Source organism: Sciurus carolinensis, chromosome 8 (genome assembly GCF_902686445.1).
Source record: "Sciurus carolinensis chromosome 8, mSciCar1.2, whole genome shotgun sequence".
In the NCBI taxonomy this organism is placed as follows: domain Eukaryota; kingdom Metazoa; phylum Chordata; class Mammalia; order Rodentia; family Sciuridae; genus Sciurus; species Sciurus carolinensis.
The window spans coordinates 6,613,882-6,630,455 of NC_062220.1; the positions used below are offsets into that span (position 1 = coordinate 6,613,882).

At 53.1% G+C, this 16,574-nt stretch overlaps 1 protein-coding gene across 3 annotated transcripts; it reads right to left on the reverse strand.

Moving 5' to 3' along the window:
• Nucleotides 1-2,115: 2,115 nt before the first annotated feature.
• Nucleotides 2,116-9,294, reverse strand: LOC124990824 (zinc finger and SCAN domain-containing protein 2). 3 transcript variants are annotated; one of them, XM_047561244.1, is made up of 3 exons: nt 8,869-9,294; nt 5,928-6,758; nt 2,116-4,339 (listed from the first exon to the last, which is right to left on the reverse strand). In XM_047561244.1, exon 2 carries the CDS (start codon nt 6,728-6,730, stop codon nt 6,119-6,121), a length of 612 nt encoding a protein of 203 aa, XP_047417200.1. In that variant the 5' UTR covers nt 6,731-6,758; nt 8,869-9,294; the 3' UTR covers nt 2,116-4,339; nt 5,928-6,118. The 3 variants fall into 3 exon arrangements, with proteins under 3 accessions (XP_047417200.1, XP_047417201.1, XP_047417203.1); XM_047561245.1 differs by lacking the exon at nt 8,869-9,294 and adding an exon at nt 8,713-8,848; XM_047561247.1 differs by lacking the exon at nt 8,869-9,294 and adding an exon at nt 8,296-8,313.
• Nucleotides 9,295-16,574: the final 7,280 nt, after the last annotated feature.

Below are 16,574 nucleotides of genomic sequence, written 5' to 3' on the forward strand. Positions count from 1 at the left end.
GTAGGCAGAAGAGGCCTCAGGAGGGTGGAGATAGGAAACGAGGGAGGTGCACAGGACAGGGTGGGGTCTCCCGGCCACCTGCTTTTTTGCCCAGGACCAGCCTTTTCCTTAGCCTCCCTCCTGTACTCCAGCAAATTCCCTGAAAGCCAGGCGAGGCGCCCAGTGAGGATAACCCTGGTGTGTGATCTGCGCTCCAGTCCCCGGAACCAGGTGGGCAATGACCATGGCTGGCATCTGGACCCCCAAGAAGGCAGCGGCCTCTTGTCTCTATACCTCGAAAGCTTGCCCTAGAGAAAAACCCCATCTCCTTTCCTCCCTCCAGGCAGGAGGGCTAGTGCAACACCTGGACCAAAAGGCCCTCCTCAGAGAAGCGGGAAGGCGGGGTGCAGACCTGGGATCCTGTAAAATGCAGCTTCTGATTGGCTCTGAAGGGAACCAGTGCCTGGCTCCCAGGTAACACCTAAGCTGCTGGCACAGGAGGCACACACCTGCCCCCTCCCCTCCAGGTTGTGAGGATGTTGGTCCTCCTGTCCACGCACCCCCACATTCTCAGCTCTGGTTTTCCTGCCGCACTTTCAGACTGTGGGCTTCAGGTGGAACTGAGTCCCTTGGTGGAGGACATGACCCAGCCATACACTTCCTTGGCCACCGTGCTGGACAGGTAACAGGCTGAAGCCCAGTTCAGGCCCAGCATGAGACAGGCCTATGACCTGCACACTGAGGCAACATGAGCCCCGCCCCCAGCAAAGCAGGGTTCAAAGCTGCTGTCCTTGAGTGACATCCTACTCACGCAGGGAACCTTAACTGAAGAGTCAATGGATGCAGCTGCAGATCCCAGAGAGCAAGGAACAGAATCCAAGTGCTGGAGTGAGCCAGCCTACCCGTTAACAGGAGGGAATGTACTTAGCCAAGGCCAGGGTCACCTGGTAGCAGGGGGCTGGCATAAGGTCACCACCCAGCACTTTCCCCTAGATAAGGGGGACTGTGAAGTGGCATGGTCTGCTGCAGGTTCTTCCTTAGAAAGGAGGACATGATGACCTGCTGGCACTAGCAGCATTTACATGCACACTTGTGAGGGGAGGGACAGTCAGGAGAGAAGTAACTGGCCCTGGTCTCCCGTTGGAGATGGGCCAGCCCAGGAGCCTGGTCTCCAGACCTGAGCACTCTTGGCGGCCCACCTCCTGAGAGCCAATGGGAATCGCCCCAAAGTGAGTCCAGCAAGCCATTGGTGTCAGAGAATTGCTAATACCTGTTACCCAAACCCAAACAGCAGTCTCTTTCCACATACAGAGACAACTGTACTAATTCATTGCTATGGTTTTTGTTTTGTTTTCTTTTTTTTTTTTAATACCAGGGATTGAACCCAGGGGTGTTTTAGCCACTGAGACACCTCCCCAGTCCCTTTTTTAATTTTGAGACAGGGTCTCTCTAAGTTGCTTAGGGCCTCACTAAATAGCTGAGGCTGGCCTTGAACTTGCCATCCCTGCCTCGGCCTCTTGTACCAGGGGGATTACAGGCATGCACCACCACGCCCGGCTGGTTTTTGTTTTCTCTAGTCTTTGAGCACCATAACACTGAAGCCAGAATTAAGGACAGGTAGTTAGTGTAGAAATAGGGAATCGGGTCAATTCGAGGAAATGAAGCCATGAAGTCATCTGCCTCTGGAAGTTGGAGACTGCCCCTGGAAGAATGGAATGTCAAGGAGCTCCAGAGCCCATTGATAACCAAATTTACCTGCCTTTATCAAGGACTGCAAGCAAGAAGCTGCTAATTAATGCCCCCTGGGCCCTCCCCCTGCCCATGGCTTCTCACTTAATGTAAAACCAGGCCTAGTCACTTAGCCAGGAAGGAGAGATAAGGGGGAAGAGAACTGGAGAACAAAAGAGACTTTAACCTATAAAAGATGTAGGGTGCGCTCACTTCTTGGGACTTTAGAACATCAGCCATGGCCCACTTCTTCCTCCCGGGAGAAGTCTGTATTATTACCTTTAAATAAAACCTGCTTAATATGCTTGCCTTGGTGTGCTTCTCTAGTGTTCAATCTTCAACATTAGAAGGAGCAGAACTCGTCACCGGTAAACAGCGGTATCAACACCTTGAACCTAGCTCCTCCAGAAATGATGATGGCTAAGAGTGAGGCCTCCACCTGCTCCCAGCTAAGCCCCAAGGACTACTCCTCACACCAGCTGATGTCGTGAGAACATTTATTCCACTCGGTCAGCTCCAGTAGGTGTCAGTGACCTCCAAAAATAGCCAGCCTGGATGACCCTTTACTCCTGTGTAGCCATGGGTGGTCAGCGGGTGGGGGATCCTCCGGCTTCCACTGCCTGCACGTAGTGAAGGACCTGAGGCCCCCGGTGTCCATTCTTGACCCAGGGAGCCGGCCCACAGCCCACTAGTTAACTGGCATGCCCTCTCCCCGCACTCCTCCAGCCCCGCCCCCACTCCAGCACTTGCTTCATCAGCCAGTGGACAAGTGTTCCTGAGAGTTAGGAGTCCAGCCCGGTGCCAGACCCAGCCGGGGTCCGAGAGGAAATGGCACAGTCCCTTGCCCTCAGGGAGCTCACAGTCTAGTTGGAGACTCGAGACTCATGCACACCTGTGCACGCACACACACACAGAGGAAACTACAGCACAAGACTAGACGGCACAGCGTACTCAGGGGTGACAGTGTGTTCACACAGGGCCTGTACAGAGAAGGAAGGCAAGGAGGTCGACCCTGGTGGAGAGCTCAGTGGGGAGGAGGAGGAAGGGGACATTTCCGAGCAATACTGGGGAAGGCACAGCACAGGTACAGCAAGGAGACAAGCTGAACGGTGAGCAGAGCGAGGGCGTGCTGTTGTGGTTCTCCCTAGGTTGGGCCAAGGACCGGAGCCACGTGGAAGCTTCCAGGGCAGGGAGTGCCTCCCCTTTCCTATTGCCCCAAGCATTCTGCGATCCTATACAGTAGGTGTCCAGGAAGAGTCTACGGGTCCAACTGCATGGGAGACAGGAGCAGGAAGAACCCAGGGCAGGGATCCAACGGCCTCCATTGCAGCCCCAGTGGGTCCCACCTTTTTTGATGGGCAGTTCATTCTGGGGAGGCAGATGAGCCCTGTAGGCTCCAGGATGACCTGCTCAGGTGTGAAGACCAAGCACTGCAACTGGCCTGGAGCCTGGCCCTGCCACTTGTACCCATCTGCTTGGGGATACCCAGCTTCTGCACCGCCTCTCCCACTGGCCACAGCCACCTGCAGCAGGGCTCTACCCTCTTCCTCCCCAGCTCTCCCACAAGACCTGCCTGGATCTGCACCTGGTTGGGCAGGAGGCACCTTGTCTGAGTGTGACTGCTGGAAGCAGGTTTTCTTTTCCCTGGGTAGACGTGGACCAGTTCCTCAGAATCCAGCTCCCCAACACCTCACAGTGAAATCGGAGCCTACGCTGAGCAGGGGCTCCATTTCACAAGCCAGCATGCTGCTGGCAGAACAAGAAACAAACGCAGAGGAGCAAACCAGTCCAGGGAACCTTGGTGACGTCAGAGGAAGGGAAACTAGATTCCAGAAATCTGGTGCAATGTTATGTCTGAGAGAAGGGACTGACTATATGAATCTCCACCTTAGAATTCTTTATTCCCAAACAAGGGAACGAGCTCAGGGGGAGAGAGAAACACTACTCGCATGGCAGCCTTAACTCGGGGCTCTGTGAGTGTCAGGTAAGGGAAGGGTGGCAGGTGAAGCCTCCAGGGCTGAGGTTCTTTGTCTGGAGTCCAGCTGCTTGGAACTTTTTAGTCTAAGTGAGTATGTATGCATGTTTTCCTGGGGAGAAGGTCCATAATTTTCACCAGTTTTTAAAGGGCCTGTGACCCCAAAGTGTTAACAACCTTTCTGGCTCGGAAAGGAAATGAAGTCTGCAGGAACTGTTCACACACAGGGCAAGGTTCTGCCTCAAGCCTGACCTGCCACCGACCTGCTGTGTTGACTTAAACCAGCCACTTCCTGTCTCTGAACTTTAGCTGACTGGCGGACCAGGCAGGAGCAGAAAGGCCACAGATGCCATCCCTGCAGCCACATGAGAGCAGAGATCCATGGCCAGGAAGTCAGCAGGAGGCCTGCCCCTGCTGTGACTCCCATGAGGCCTGGGGAGTCTTCCCACCAGGGCTTGGAATTGGCCTCTAATTCCAGGCTCCATCAGGTCACCTCTATAGGTCACTGCAGGGCACCTCCCAAGGTAGATCTTCTTAGAGGACGTGTCTCATGCCAGGGTGCAGTGCCATGCAGGTCCCCATGGGACTCCATTCCTAGTCTCTGTGCCCAGATGTGCCCGGCACCTTCTGGGCTATGAGGTCCTGCCCATTTTGTACCTGTTCACAAAAAAAAAGAGATGAGGGTCAGGTCAGGTGCTACAACGTGGTCCTGCCCCGCCACCCCTCTAAGGCTAGAAGGGACATCTACCTGGCCCCCTGTATCTGCCTGGGGCTTTGAGTAAGTCTCCTCAACTCCTATAATGCAAGACCAGGATTATTAATCCCATTTACAGATGGGGACCCTGGGGTCAGGATATTTGGGTGGTTGGCTCTAGATGTCCCAGAACCCTGTAAATCTTATTCTTAATCTTATTCTCTGCCACCAAATACTAGTCCACATTGCAACAACTACCAAGGGTGACAGGCAGAGGGCAAATGATCCCTGAGGAGCCACACAGCACTGAGGAAGACCAGAGAGGGCAGAGGGAGGAAGGGACAGGTCTCCAGCACTTAGCACAGGCTTGAATAGGAAGCAAGGACTGGGAGCAGAAGTCCTCCAGAGTCCCAGCGTCCTTCTTCCAGGTGCCCTCAGGCACCTGTGCCACCCAGAGATACCCCTGCCTGGGCTCCTTTCTTATGCTGGAATCTTCTCAGCTCCATTTTGTGCCTTACAGCAGTAGAGCTGAAGGGTTTTGGGATCCAGAATCCAAAACACAGCCCTGACTTTACCCACTGTACTGAGCACTGGGCCTTGGGACAAGCTTGGATAAGGCCATTTCTACTGTGCCAAACGGCTGAAGAGGCCTGTGCCTCGAGCAATAACTTGGAATCAGAGGTCCTGGAGGCCAAGTCCCTGCTGTCCCCATTCTCACGGCAGGACCTCAGCCAAGCATCTGAGCTGGGACCTCATCTTCTGCCTGGGTGGCCCCAAGGCTCCTGGTCTTCCATCTGTCCTCACAGCGCCTTTAAAGCACAGGTCTGAGCTCACTGGGTTCTCATTAAAAATCTCAGCGGTCCCTCCTCCCTCACCACAAAGTCCTTTGTAGGGCAAGCCAGACCCTCCACTAAGGAAACCTCACCTCCAAAGTCCCTCCACACCACTTGCTCTCCCTGGAGCAGTTCTACTTGGCCCCAGGGCCGGTTCAAAGCCACGGCATTTCCCCAAGTGTCCCTGGTGACCTCTGGTCCCACTACATAGGTTGTCCCCACTCTAGCCCACATCCCTCTGTGTATGTATCAGCCCTCCCAACCCCCCCAGTGACTGGGCCTGGGGTCCTCACCTGTGCCTCCTCCTGAGAGGGAAGCACAGCATAGCACAGGGCACACAAATGACGTCACCCTCTCCTAATCCCACATCCTCACAACACCCAGGGAGGAGGAGTCTCCCATCTTTATCCTCAACTTACAGATGAACAAACTGGGACATGAAGGGTAGGACTTCTCAAGAGACACCAGATAGGGGGTGCAGGAGGCCTTGGGGACTGAGGTTGGGCTTGGGGATTGTGGAAAGTGGCCCTCTCCAAGTGTCTTTCAACTCTGGCATTCTGGGAGTGAAGATCCGGTAAGCAGTTCATCATAAAGAGACCTGCAAGCCCAGCCTGCCCCCGACGGTCAGCGGACGCACGCTTGCATGGAGAAAGGCCAGCACCTGCCCACCCGGACACCCCTGGGCCTCTGGGGCTTCAGCCAGCCCTGCGGGTCTCACCTGCTGTAGGCTGCAGGAGCCTGAGGAAGACCAACGCAGGAGCCCAAAGCAGCTGCAGAGGGTCCTGAGCCAGTCTTGCCCCTCTCCCGGGATCCTGTCCAGAGAGAGGGCCGCGGCCCAGCGCCATCTCCAGGGCCCCGGAACGCGGCTCTGGGCCTGGAGGCAGCCGAGGGTGGCAGGCCACGTGCGCGTCATAGCACGCGGCCTAGGTGGGCCGCCTGGCCCTCGGGCCCGTGGCCGTGGTTGCGCTGGTGGGTCTTGAGCGAGCCCTCGCGTGCGAAGCTCTTGCCACAGCGCGGGCAGAAGTAGGGTCGCCGCTCCCCGAAGACGCCGGGCCGGCGCGGGTGCGGCGCGGGCATGCGCGCGTGGGTGCGCTGGTGGTTGAGCAGGAAGCGCGGCTCCCGGAAGCAACGGCCGCACTGCGCGCACTGGTGCGGCTTCTCGCCGCTGTGGATGCGCTGGTGCGTGAGCAGGTTCTGCTTGAGGCTGAAGCAGCGGCCGCACTCGGGGCAGGGGAAGGGTCGCTCCCCGGTGTGCGTGCGCTGGTGCACCTCGAGGTTGTGCTTCACGCTGAAAGCCTTGCCGCACTCGGGGCACACGAAGGAGGCCGCGCGGCCCGCCCCGGCGTGCGCCTTCTGGTGCCTCACCAGGCTGGGCTGCTGCGAGAAGGTCTGGCCGCACAGGGGGCAGCGGTGGGGCTGCTCTTCGGCAGGGTGGTGGATGACCAGGCCTCGCTCGTCCCCCAGACCCTCCTCCCCGTCCCCCACAGGGGACCCGCCCCCGGAGGACTCCAGCTCGGTCATGGGCACTTCCAGCTGCAGTCACCAGTCCCTGGGAAGGCAGAAGCAGAGAAAGGGGTCAGGGGGACTCGAGGATCAGGCAACCCCAGCTCGAGGAGCCTCTCGCCTCCCCAAACCTCCAGCACTCGCCCTTCTACGTCTTTGTGCAGGCCAAAATAACCCCTGCTTTCTCCTCTACACCTTAATCCCAGCCTGCCCTCCTGGGCTCATCTCAAGTGCCACCTCCTCCCAGAAGCCTTCCTGACCCCTCCCTTCAGCCTCTCCTTGAGCCATGTTGCCCAACCCGGTGACGCTCACTCATCTGACTACAGGACCACCTCTGCGCCCACAGCGGCACTTTACCAACAGAGCGGCCTTCTTTTATCCAATCACGACGCCTGCCCTGAGAAGAGCGGCGATAAATGCCTGTGGGCAGCATCCATGGGCTCCTAGTAGTTTGAGTCCACCTGGATACACCTTATCTCTCTATCAGATTCTCAAGGAGAGGGGGTGGGAGGTGCACCCCAAACTTGAAGGGTGGGATCACTCATGGTTTAAAGATATTTTTTGCAAAGCTTAAAACAGGAAATAAGAATAAAACTGTAGACTTGAAGTGTCTTCACTGGGTTAAACATGAAAGGGAGAAGCTCTTTGTTTATCAAAATGAAGCATGTGTTTAAAAGGTGTGCAAGTCACTGAACCAGTGGGTTCCCAGAGGACCAGGTCTCAGCTTGATTCCTCTCGGTATCCCCACAGCTAAGCCTGGCCTAAGATTGAGCAAGGCTCCAGCACCTGGTTCCCTCCATGCTGGTTCTCCTAAGGATCCTACTCCAGACCCCTGCCTTCCTCTTAAATCATTTCCCATTGTCCTCTTATTGCACTGAGAAAGGAGCAGAGCAGGGTCATCAAGCTCCATTTTATAAATGGAGCAACTGAGGCTCCTAAGGTCAACATACTTGCCCAAGGTCACATAGCAAGGTGAGCCAGGACTAGGCCCTAAGTCTCCTGATTCACTGTTGAAAGCTCTTTCAATGCACTAGCTCCTTGACAACTAAGCACCCCTCAACACACACACACAGGAGACCACCACCACCATCCTAACCACGGAAGAGCCAACCATTCCCAAAGGACCACTGTTCCTGTAGGGGCACCATCTACTGCCACCACTCCCATATACCCCAACAATCTCCTGGGGTACTGGGGCTGCTCCACACAACCCACAGCTCCACCCGCACCACCTCACTAGGGAAGATTGCCGGCTGTTCTCCTGCACCGCCCTGCAGGCCCCTCCCTCTTTCAGCCTCAGTCAATCTGCCTGCAGAGTGGGGTCTCAGAGACAGCCTTCTGTCTTCCCTATCTTCGGGCCAGGGGAACAGGCACTCATTCACCCTGGAGGGTGGGGGACAAGTACCACTGGCGGTAGACCCCCAAGCCATCAAAGTCCCCTTGGTCAATTCAACCTGCCCTGTCACTGGGTAGCCTCCCCACTCTTCCCAGCTCTAACCCCGCCCAGGGTCCTCCCGCCTCGAGGGTCCCAGGTCATGGCCCCTGACCCTCCCCCAAGTTCCTCCATCCCGCGCCACACTCACAGCCCAGGCTGCGCCCCCGCTCCTCCAGCCTCCAGCGACAGCTCTTTCCTCTAGAGTCTGCGCCGCCCAACGCAAATACGGTAACTCTCCCGCAGCGCCTCCGCGCCCCTCCTCCCCCGCCCCCAGAAATCGGCAAGCCCCCCTCCACGTCCTTCTTGCCGAAGAGTTGCATTAACTGAAAGAGCTCAACCCGCCTCACCCGACCCCCGCGCACAGCCTTGCCAACTCCGGGGCCGGAGAGACCCTGGAGAAATATGGTAACTGTGCGTCGCACCCCCACCCACGAATATACGTAGGCTGCCACCCAGCTGCCGCACCCCACCCAGGCCGCGGCAAGCCCCAGCTCCCTGGGGTGAACGCTGCCCACCCCCGCGCCCGCAGCGCCCCCCGCGGAACCATGCGACCCTGGATAAATACGTAATTAAGTCGCGGCACTGCCACTCCTGGAAAGGACGCGAGGCTCCCGGCAAATACGGTAGCGCGCCCGCAGTGACCCGCCCCCAAGGGTCCAGCAATGGCCTCGATAAATACGGTAACCTCCCGCCGCGGCCAGGGCCCAGACCAGGGACTCACATGGCGCCGCCTCCCGAGCCCTTCGTCTCCGCCGCAGCGCCGCAGTCGCCAACGTCGCCGCAGCCGCACAGCAGCCCCGTGAGGCTGGGAGGTCTAACTCGCCAACACCCTGGCTGGTGAAAAAAGGAAGGCTGCAAGCGCCTCGCCTGCCTAGGCAGGAGAGGGCACCGGGCGCGGGCCGGCACCAGGGCCAGAAAGCCCCGCGGGGCAGGTCGCCCCAAGCCTCCAGGGCCCCCGCCCCAGCCATTCCTCTTTCAGAATTCCCCAGGCCCAAATTCGGTCATTAGAGCGTCATCCTCAACCTCCCTTCTCCCAAGGCTGGAATAGCCTGGCCAGGTCCACAAGCTGCCTGCCCCCAGCGACCAGGAAACAGAGTGGGGGCGCTGGAGGCAGCACGGCTGCCCCTGAGTTCTAGGAGAGAGAAGGGGATCATTGCGGGAGCCCCGTAGCGCCTCTGTGGACCGGAACCCAGCGCAAAGCGAAACTCGAAACCACACACCTGGGTGGTACTGAGGTCAGATGGAAAAAAGGGATAGGTAGAAAGGAAACTAGCAGCGAAGGGGGAAACTGTCTCTAAATCCAAGGCGGCCTATTAACACCCTCACCTTTACAAGCCTGTTTTCCTCCAGGACTGAATTCGTAAAAGCCTTAAATCTTATTGCGAGTCCAGATGATTAACACCTACATACATTGCTAGTTCATACGACTATAACTATTATGAATGATAATGATGATGGAACCCAGGGCTGTTGTACCACTGAGCTACATCCCCAGTCATTATTTTTATTAATTAATTAATTTATTTATTTATTTTAAGATAGGGTCTCGCCAAGTTGCTGAGGCTGGCCTACTCCTTGCAGTCCTCCTGCCTCAGCCCCCGGATTCGCTGGGACTATAGGCCTGGCTTATACAATGTATTTTCTTTATGCTAAATAAGACCAAGGGGAAAATATTGCTAAAAATTTATGATATACAACTATAATACACAAAAAATAATTTTTAAGTGAGGGGAAGAAAGATTGAAAATAAAAATTTAAAAACAAAATTTACAGTTTGGGTATTATCTGTTCACTGACTGACATAACCTAAAGATCGTGAAAGACTCGGACCACAGGTAATTGCCCTGTGCCCCATGATTTAAAAAAAATCGAGCTAATCATGCTGACAACCCCCCCCCACACACACACACACACACTTCCCTTGAACATCGTTTACACAGTTTCCTTTAAAAAGAGCACAAGCAGGACAGTGGCACATGCCTGTAAGTCCCAGCTACCTGGGAGAATGAAGCAGGGGGATGGAAGAGTTGGAGGCTAAGCTGGGCAACCTAGTGAGACCCTATCTTAAAAGAAAAAATAAAAAGCACTGGGGATATGACTTAGTGATAAAGTCTCCCTGGGTCCAATGCCTAGTATTACAAAAAAAAATTAGAAAAAAATAAATGAATAAATAAAAAGAAGAGCTCAAGGCCAAAGTGTCTCACTATCCAGCATCTGCACTCCTGCCTCTGTATATTCGGCTCTATTGCTTGCTTTCCTAAATAAATGTCTTTGCTTTCTTCAGTAAGTCCCAGTGCCTCCTCTGATGTGTCTTAAAATTCCTTTCTGTGTCCTAAATCAAGAACCTGCCAGGGCTGGGCATGGTGGCACATGCCTATAATCCCAACAACTCGGGAAGTTGAGGCCGGAGTATCACAGTTCCAGGCCAGCTTCAGCAATTTATCCAGGCCCTAGGCAACTTAGCCAAACCCTGTCTCCAAAAAAAAAAAAAAAGAGGCTGGGAATGTAGCTCAATGGTAGAGTCCCAGGGTTCAGTCCCCAGCACTAAAAACTGGGGTACTCCCTGGCAGGTTCTTCTCCTTCTCCCCTTCTGGGAGTCCTCCTTAGACTCCTTCCAGTGACACTAGGATGACCAGGGGCAGTAGGGGAAGGGATGAAAACCTGGAGCCCCTCCTCCACAGAACTGGTCCACTGTGGTCAAGCCACAGGTAGCCCATGAAAGAGCTGCCTGTGACACCAGAGCAGCGGCGGGCGTCTTGCTAATAATATCCTTGCTAGTAGGAGCCTGTGCTTTTACACAGTCCCTGGCCATGCATTATCTCGTGGGAACTTCCAATAACTGTGAGCAGCCTGAACACACAGACATCATTTTCCCATTTTATAGGTGGGCACACAAAATGAAATTCAAATCAGAGTGGCGAGCCCAGAGGGAGTGGCCTCGTGACTGTGCCCTGGGCACCACCGTGGGTCCAAGAGCCCCAGACAGACACAAGGGCTCTGATGGCAGTGCGTGGGCGTGGGAGGGGAAGTGTAAAGCTACCAGTGCTCGGGGGATGTTAAGTAGGCTTCAGCTCTGGGCCTCTTGGGAGCCACCTGGAGAAGGGGCTAGTTGGGATTCCCCAAGACTCAGGCGGGCCCCTTCCAGCAGATGGTGATGTAACTGTTAGTGTGGGGCTGTCCCTGGGGAGAGCTTTGGGACCCCGAGGCTCCACAGGTCCCCGTGTGCTTTCCAGAGCCTGAGAACTGAAGAATTCCAGAGGGGCGTTTAGTCAGTGAAATCAGTGCCTGGCTCTGGCCCCCGGACCTGCAGGCCAGCACTCCTGCTTTCGCGGCTCACACTGAGGACCAGACCATCCGAGCAGGTCAAGCCTGGCCTACAACAGGCTTCGAGAGCACCGCACTGAAGTCGATGGGCACATGAGTTAGGCCTCCAGGGAGGCTGTTATAGAGGCAATGGGGAGGGGGACACTGGGAAGCCAAAGAATTGTGTCCACTAGGGCCACACTGAGAGTCGCCATGGAACTCCTGACCTCGGAGAGCAGCCCCACCCACCTCTGCTCACAGGACAGCACCCCTCCCAGCGCTCCAGCTCCTGTTGCACAAGTTGTCACCGGCCAGGGCCAAGGGGTTTTCATCTCCTCTGCAGGCCACGAGAGAAATGGGGACACTTAGTGAAGACCAAAGTTTTCAAAGGCAGAATCAATAATGTACCTGAGGATGGTACCCATATTTTTAGCAGCATTTTTCTAGGTAAGCTGTACCGAAATAGAAACCAAAAGAACACAGCCAGGGGCTGGGAGGCGGAGGCAGACCATGCCATCCCAAACCCTGAGTCTCGCTCAGGGTGGCGGCAGGTGGTGACCAGGGCCAAAGGCCTCCATTCTCTGCTCTGCCACCCTGTGATTTGCACCTCCCCTCAGCCCCCTGCCTCCCACCCTGTTCTCACATGCTGTGGTGAATGAGAATGTGGAAACACTTCGTAAATGCAGTGGCTGGCATGTGTTCACTCCCGCCTGCAAAGCCCTTGTGGCAGTTGGACTCTGGACCCTAACAAATGTCTGGGCTGCTCCACTACTCTGGAGAGTAGCTGGCTCATGACCCCCATATGGGCAGAGGAGAGATCAGCTCAGCAAGCCCTGCCCAGCACCCTGCTGTGATCCTGGGGCCTCCCCCAGGCAGCTCTAGACCATTGCTCTGGCCAGCCTCCAGCTCTGCTTGCATGGGACCAAGTCCCCAGGACTTCCACTATGTCTCCACCATGAGCTCTTCCATCCCCAGGAATTGGACAAGCATCCCTAAAACCTCACCCCAAAGCACTTGGAAATGATCTCAAATTTGGAATTTAGTACACTGTTATTGTCCTCATTAGGTTGTGAACTTCAAAGGACAAGGACTGTTTTTAGCATCCCTGTATCCCAAGTGTCCAGAATATAATGGGTCCTCGATCAGTGTCTGCTGAATGAATGCATGCATGTGAGCAAGCTACATTTAATAGTGCAGGTTCATCCAGGGTCCTAGCCCCAGTCACAGCCTTGAGGGCTGGGACAGGCTGTGGAGACCTGGGTGTGAGGCTTCATCTGCTCCAAAGTTCTCCTTAAAATTAAAAAAAAAAAAAAAAAAAAAGCCAAGACATGACCTATGACACCAATTCAGCCAAGCCCTTAAGTCTGTGGCAGACCTACCCACTTGACATGGGGGATAACTCATTCTTTATGGAAACTGAGCTAAACCGGGAGTAAACCTTTTCATCTGTCTATAAACCCACAAGCTCTGCAAGTAGGCACACATGGGTCAATGTTATTATTTTAAAAAATAAAATAATAGCTACCACTTACTAAGTGCTTGCTGTGTGCCCAGAACTATACTATATGCTTAACATAGGTCACCTGCCAGTCTCATGGCCTAAATGGCAAAGATAGCATTTTACCCCAGAACTGACTCTATCCACTATTTCCAAAAACAAAACCAAAAATGGCAAGTCTTCTAGTTTTCATCATTGTTTGTTTGTTTGTTTTTGCTTGCTTGCTGTGCTGGGGACAGAACCAGAGCGTTGCATATGCTAGGTGAGGTTACTGAGCCACCCACCCAGCTGGCCTTCTAGCTTTTTGCCAATAGGAACATCAATCCTAGGGCGGTACCATCCAGTAGCCATGTGTAGCTAGTTAAATTAATTTAAATTAAGTTAAAGTTAAAATTCAGCTTCTCAGTCACACCAGTCACATTTTAAATGTTGAGCCACATGGTGCTGGGCGCAGTGGTGCAGTGGCGCACGCCTATAATCCCAGCAGCTCAGGAGGTCGAGGCAGGAAGATGGTGAGTTCAAAGCCAGCCTTAGCAACTCAGTGAGACCCTGTCTCTAAATGAAATACAAAAAAGACTGAGGATGTGGTTCAGTGGTTAAGTGACCCTGAATTTAATCCCCAGTACCAAAAACAGAAAAAAAGAACCACATGGCTCATGGCTATCATATCGGACATCCCAGATAAAGAACATTCCATCATCATAAAATATGCTGTTGAGCAGTGCTAGCCTAGAACACTGTCCCCTCCAAAGCTGAGTAACCTAAGAGATTCCAACCCCTCCTACGCTTAAGGACAATCAAGGGTACCATTTGTTTCCCCTCTTCACTGCCACAGACTGTGTCCAGGAAGACAAGTGACACTTGAGAATATACTATTTTTGGCCCCAATGTTGTTCCTCCTGCCAAAAGGGCAAAGATATTTCTTTACCAAACTCAAACCATGTTAAAAATAATAAAGGGTTCCAGAAGCACCCCTCGCTCTGCCAGTTTCTCTGCCAAGTCCCTACTGGGCACAGGGCTGTTCTCTCCCTTGGTCAGTGCCCCTGCACCTGCTGAGTAGCCACTCCCATGACCTCTGCGGCCACCTTGCCCCTGGGCAGATCCCATAGCAGCCAGGTCCAGTAGCCCTAAAGTTAGGCAGTGCCCTCTGAACCTTCCCAAGGAGTCTGACTTGACACTCACATTGCATGTCAAAGGACAACCATTGTCCTAGGTCAATTTTCTTAGTTCCCAGCTGGATAACAAAATAACAAGGATATTTCCAGGAACCTCAGCCCACCCAGCTCATGTGGCATGTTTTTTTCTTTTTTTGAACCCAGGGTCTTCTGCTTGCGAGGCAAGCACTCTTCCAACTGAGCTATCTCCCCAGCCCCTCATGTGGCCTGTTGAAAGCTTGGCCACAGGTGGCCACTGCGGATCTGCACTTACTTACCTGGAGGTAGAAATCTTTCAAGATTTTCACTTAATTACTTGTGGCTGTTATTGCTTCAGTAAGCAACTCCTCACTCTCTGCAATGCTCCATGGTATCTTAGGTCATAAAGCACTAGGATAACAAGTCTGACCTTATTTACCTGGTACTGGGGATTGAACCCAGGGTGCTTTGCCACTGAGCTCCATCCCCAGTCCTTTTCTTTTTTTCTTTTTTCTTTTTGCGGTGCTGGGGATTGAACCCAGGGCCTTGTGCATGCAAGGCAAACACTCTACCAACTAAGCTATATCCCCAACCCCCTTTTTCTTTTTTTGAGTCAAGGTCTTGCCAACCTGCTGAAGCGAGACCAGTTGCTGAGACTGGCTTTGAACTTGAGATCCTCCTGCAAGCATGCAAGTCTGAGCTTCTTATCTTTTAATATGATACGTCTCTTCCTAGTCTCTGATTCAAATTTGTCACTTTAAAATGAAAGGGAATGAAAATTGAAGTAGACAATGCCCTGCCATCCTTGGAAAACCCATGATCCTGGGAGGTCGGGAGAGCTTAGGCTTAACAGGAGGCCTGAGCCCTGCTGTCAATCTGCAGCATGACCTGGTGAACATGCCATGTGTCAAATGGCAGTATCCCTTCACTGATCACATCACTGACCATGTGAGATTAAGTGAAATAATCCCAGTAAAAAAGCCTTACTAAGAGGTTTGGGGCTGGTAACAATTTGTTCAAGAGTCTACCACATAGATTATTCTAAGCTAGGTATATATCGAAATGATTTTTCCAGCTGGGCACAGTGGCACACACCTGTAATCCCAGCAGCCTGAGAGGATGAGGTAGGACAATTGCAAGTTCAAGGCCAGCCGCAACAACCTACTAAGGCCCAAGCAAATTAGTGAAACCCTATCTCAAAATAAAAAATAAAAAGGGGGCTGGGGATATAGCTCAGTTGGTAGAGTGCTTGCCTCACAAGCACAAGGCCCTGGGTTCAATCCCCAGCACTGCAAAATAAATTAATAAAAATAAAATAAAAAGGGTACGAATGTGGCTCAGTGGTTAAGAGCCCCTGGGTTCAATCCCTGGTACCAAAAAAAAAAAAAAAAAAAAAAAAAATTCCGTGAAGTTCTGTAAGTTGCAGGGAGGGACATCTTATTCATCACAGTATTCTAAAAAGTCCTGTGTAATACATAGTAGGCTTGTTAGTGAACCAGTGCTCTGCAGTCTGACCCAGTCAACTGGCATATATGGCAATAAGTCACCCTCTGGGAGATTTGTCCCTGTTCCCTTTGTGACCCAAGCACTAGTTTGTGAGGGTCAGTCACCCAGTGAAAGTGAACAGGCATCCTCATAAATTTTCAAGAGGGGAGACATGCAAATTATTATTATTATTATTATTTTTTTTTTTTATTTTTTTATTTTATTTTATTTTATTTTTTTTTGTGGTGCTGGGGATTGAACCCAGGGCCTTGTGCTTGCAATGCAAGCACTCTACCAACTGAGCTATCTCCCCAGCTATTATTATTATTATTATTATTATTTTTTGCGGTGCTGGGGATCGAACCCAGGGCCCTGTTGTGCTTGTAAGGCGAGCATTTTACCAACTGAGCTATCTCCCCAGCCTGACATGCAATTATTTAACCCCAATTCCTGCCAACACTGCACTTTAAACACAGGGCATTTGTGGAAGAGAACACATTTTCTTTGTAAGATACACCTGCTATTTTGATCTCTTCAGTATCTGTCTGCACCAACCCTTAGGCACCTGGTTCTACAGGGATCCAGTTTTTCTACAGGTCTAACTATAGAAAGTAGCTCTCCAACCCAGAAATGAATGACGGGTACCTGAGGATGCCTTCCTGGAGTAGGCGAGTTCAGACTGATTTTGGGATTTGCTAAGTGGTAAAGAAGAAGCCTCCCATGGTTACAGTAGGCTTTGATGCAATGCAGAAACCAGGCTGGGCTGGGCAGGGCAGCCTGAAAAGAGCTGCAGGAGAGAGGCAGGGCATTATAGGGAGGCAGGGGAGCATCTGAGGCAGGTGAGGGTCACAGAGGTACCTGGGCAAACCCTTCTGGTTTGGCTTCCTGTTGGTCCTGAGAGCTGAGCATTCAAGTGGAAACCCTGAAGCACCTCACCCACTGTGGAATCTCATCCGTGGTTTGTGATCAAAGAACCGGACCAGGGATGAGCAGCCCTGGCTGAGCATA

Bases quoted from the DNA above. Each gene is read 5' to 3' on its own strand.
- LOC124990824 (XM_047561244.1), bottom strand. From the start codon at position 6,730: ATGACCGAGCTGGAGTCCTCCGGGGGCGGGTCCCCTGTGGGGGACGGG.